The sequence below is a fragment of the Postia placenta genome (genome assembly GCF_002117355.1).
Source record: "Postia placenta MAD-698-R-SB12 unplaced genomic scaffold POSPLAscaffold_16, whole genome shotgun sequence".
NCBI lineage: Eukaryota > Fungi > Basidiomycota > Agaricomycetes > Polyporales > Adustoporiaceae > Rhodonia > Rhodonia placenta.
In genome coordinates this window covers 741,572-745,774 of record NW_020169847.1, presented here as the reverse complement: position 1 = coordinate 745,774, position 4,203 = coordinate 741,572, and the positions used below count along the sequence as shown (strand labels likewise).

General features: G+C 54.6%; 1 protein-coding gene across 1 annotated transcript; it reads right to left on the bottom strand.

The window, feature by feature from the left end:
* Positions 1-1,903: 1,903 nt before the first annotated feature.
* Positions 1,904-2,954, bottom strand: POSPLADRAFT_1103791 (hypothetical protein; the record flags this gene model as incomplete). Its single annotated transcript, XM_024483250.1, has 3 exons — positions 1,904-2,362; positions 2,571-2,656; positions 2,894-2,954. Coding segments are annotated over 3 exons (606 nt in total), but the record flags the coding sequence as incomplete, so codon positions are not given.
* Positions 2,955-4,203: the final 1,249 nt, after the last annotated feature.

The following is a 4,203-nucleotide window of genomic DNA, read 5'->3' as shown; positions in this document are numbered from 1 at the left end:
TGAGATAGTGGCGCCAATCGTCTAGCGCTTCAATGATCGCGAGCATCTCCTTATCGTAGATCTCGTAGTTCCGCTGTGCCGGATCCATCGCATGGGATCTGAAGGCAATAGGGTGCCACTTGCCATCATCCTGCTTCTGAGTCAACACGCCGCCAGTGGCATACCCTGAGGCATCGACTTCAATGCGCGTTTCCCGATTAGGGTCGTACAGCGCTAAGACTGGAGTCGTCGCGAAGAGCCGCTTGAGCTCATCGAAGGCATGTTGCTCCTCTTCGCCCCAACGCCATGGGTCATTCCCTGTGAGCCGGTCGAGTGATCGCGAGATCTTGGCAAAGTCTTTAATGAAGCGGCGGTAAAAGTTGGAGAACCCCCGGAACTTCTGAACATCTTTCTTGTTCCGGGGTACCGGCTACTCATTAATTCCTTTTAGCTTCGCGGGATCCATCGCTACCTCATCGCCACCGAACACATAGCCGACGTAGTCGACCTTGGGAACGTCCCATTCGCACTTTTCAGGCTTCAGGAATAGATCGTTGTCCTGAAGGCGGCGAAGAACCTCGCGTGTGACCCTCTCATGCTCCTCCTTATTGGTAGAGAAGATGAGTATGTCGTCCAGGTACACGAGGATCTTCCCGCCGACGATGAGATCATGGAAGATCTCGTTCATCATGGCCTGGAAAGTTGCGGGGGAATTGGTGAGGCCGAAGAACATCACCAGGGGTTCGTACAGCCCCCGGTTAGTCACAAAAGCTGCTTTCCACTCATCACCGGCTTTGATCCGGACGTTGTTGTACCCCCATTGGACGTCGAACTTCGTGAAGAGCGTGGCACCACGGAGCTTGTCTACCATTTCAGCGATCAGAGGCAAGGGGTAGCGATTCTTGACGGTGATCGCATTCAGCCGGCGGTAGTCCTGTACGGGTCGAAGTGTCCCTTCCTTCTTTTTGATGAAGAAGAAGGGAGATGAGATAGGCGACTTCGATTCTCGTATGTAACCCTTCGCCAGCTGCTCCTTTAAGAACTTATCGAGCTCCTCCTGCTCGTTGTTCGATAATGGGTACACCTTCGAATGGAACATTGAGTAGCCGGGCACGAGTTCGATCGCATGGTCGTACGGCTTCCTTTCAGGTAACCGCTCTGATGCTTCTTTCGAGAAGACCTTCAGAAACTCGTGGTACTGTTTGGGTACCGACTCCTCGGCGGTTTTGACGACCTTCTTCTTGATCTCTTCCTCAGCGAACAGCTGGGAATACGTGTGCCCTGCTGCAACGAACAACTGAGGGGTGCCGGGAAGTGTGATACCCTGCTCCCAGGCTTCAATCAAGTCAGCCTCATTCCACTCTACTTCCATCGGATCTTCCTCGGGTTCGAAGTCCGGGAGTACCTTACTCCGGCAGGCACCTATGATCGACCGTTTGGACTTCGGCGAACGCCTGCGCACCGTGGGCCTGACCCCCGTATCACACGCAGTCGCTGCTTGCTCCATTCGGCCAGTCCTCCTGGCACTGCACGTTTCAGGGCATCGCGATAGCTTTAGGGAGCCCGATTCCCAATCAATCTCGGGGTTGTGCTCGCGTAGCCAATCCAACCCAACGATCACATCCTCTGGACCGATGTCCGTGACCGTAAACACCGTCTTCTCGATGTGTTCTCCTATTTGCATCTGTAGCACTGCTACTTCCGAGATGCTTCCGTCCTTGTTCAGGGTGCCGTCAATATTGTACAGCGGGATTGGTTCCTTTAACTTCCGCGTTTGCACCTTATTCTCAATAATGAATCGCTTGTTGATAAACTTCGTGGTGGCTCCGCTGTCCGAACTTCGGGAGGAGTGAGTGCTCGAGCGGCCTCTCAGCGGAGTCGGCGGTGAAGGCGCCGGAGGAAGTTCGGCGGAGGGGTTACGTACGTCAGGGATTGCTGACGCGGAGGCGAGCGCTGCCGGCGAGGCGGGCCGAGCAGGATCCGCGGACTCGGACTCCGAGACTCCTTCTTCACTGTCACCCTCCTCAGGCTCAGGCTCTGGCGCAGGGTTTGGAGGGAGATCTCCTCGCGCTTGATCGGCGACAGTTTGAGGGAGGCGGGAGGTAGGGGAGACAGGGCGAGAGTGCCGCAAGGCCGATCGAGATGCGAGGGTGCTTCGGGGTCCGAGCGGGTGTTGTGCTCGTCGGATCGCCTTGTAACGAGGGTAATCTTCCTCGATCGATCGGGGTGTCCGATTTGGGCACGGCTGCTGCTCGCAACGGTAGAGGACAGTCTCAGGGCCGTCTGGGATGTAGACGTTGATGAGGTTCTGGGAGTTGAATGCGTGGATCTGGCCTTGGCAGGCAGCCACGATGGATGGGGGGAGGACAGGAAGGTGCGCGTACTACGAAAGGCCGTGCTATACTAGCTTACACCTATGGCACCCGAAGTAACGCTAGGGTTCGCGATTCACGTGGGGCCCAGTACTGCTTTTGGCTAGTATACAGCAGGAACCTAGACCACGCGTCCGTTAGGACAAACACCGCCCACTGAAGTGCAGGTGTTGAAAGGTTCATTCCCTAAGCGGTGGTGATGTATAGTACGCTATCTACGTATCGTAGAGTAAAGTAAGGGTGCGCACCACCCGACCTGTAGGAAGTGAATGTGAGTTTATGGGAGTCCCGAGGGACGCCGGCAGCTATGGGGAGTTTCAACCTAATGTCGCGACTTGAGGTCAAGCGACAGGGGGAGACTTGAGAGCTGGGGGCGCTCGACTGGATCTCACCAAAGCGATGGTGAGCAGTGCTCAAACCTAAGGCTAGGGACAAGATAATATATTAGTGAGGTAAGAAAAGGAATACAAAGGATGCTTACTGACCTAGGGACAAGAGGTCGAAACTGAGGTCCCTAGGGCAGCAGAGGCTGGCTTATATACATGGGGAGATAAGGGCAGGCTGTGCGCGCTGGTTCGTGCGCAGCTGGTCCGTGCGCAGCATGCTGACGCGGCCCCGGGGGCCGGTGAGTCAGAGAGGCTGTGTCAGTGGAGCCCGAGCTGTGCCGTGCACTGCCGCCCCATCTAATCTAATCGTATAGTAGATAACGACACGTCCATATCAGGCATGTAGTACAGAGGTCACGGGTTCGAGCCCGCGAAAAGGAAAAATTAAAAAACGGCTAGATGCCATACCAACTCGTAACAACTACCGCCGATTGAATGTGATCATCGTCAAGAACTGCTATCCCTTGCCTCTGATCGCTGAAATGGTAGATAAGCTCCGTGGTGCCACGCTCTTTACCAAATTCAATGTCCAATGGGGATACAACAACGTCCGGATCAAAGCCGGTGACGAGTGGAAGGCAGCTTTTGTGACTAACCGGGGGCTGTACGAACCCCTGGTGATGTTCTTCGGCCTCACCGATTCTCCCGCAACCTTCCAGGCGATGATGAATGAGATGCTCCATGATCTCATTGTTGGCGGCAAGATCCTCGTGTACCTGGACGACATACTCATCTTTTCCACCAACAAGGAGGAACATGAGAGGGTCACATGTGAGGTTCTGCGCCGCCTTCAGGATAATGATCTATTCCTGAAGCCTGAGAAATGCGAGTGGGACGTCCCCAAGGTCGACTATGTCGGCTATGTGTTTGGTGGCGATGAGGTAGCAATGGATCCCGCAAAGCTAAAAGGAATTAATGAGTGGCCGGTACCCCGGAACAAAAAAGATGTTCAGAAGTTCCGGGGTTTCTCCAACTTTTACCGCTGCTTCATTAAAGACTTCGCTAAGATCTCACGACCACTCGACCGGCTCACAGGGAACGACCCATGGCGTTGGGGCGAAGAAGAGCAACATGCCTTCGATGAGCTCAAACGGCTCTTTGTGACGACTCCAGTCTTGGCACTGTACGATCCTAATCGGGAGACGCGCATTGAGGTTGACGCCTCGGGCTATGCCACTGGCGGCATGTTAATGCAGAAGCAGGATGATGGCAAGTGGCATCCCATTGCCTTCCGATCCCATGCTATGGACCCTGCCCAGCCTAACTACGAGATCTATGATAAGGAAATGCTTGCGATCATTGAGGCACTAGATGATTGGCACCACTACCTCGAGGGCCTACCCACTCAGTTTGAGATCATCACTAATCACAAGAACCTCGAGTACTGGCATATGTCCCAGCATCTCACGCGTCGCCAAGCACGCTGGTTGCTGTTCCTAGCCCGCTTTGACTTTTGCATCACGCAC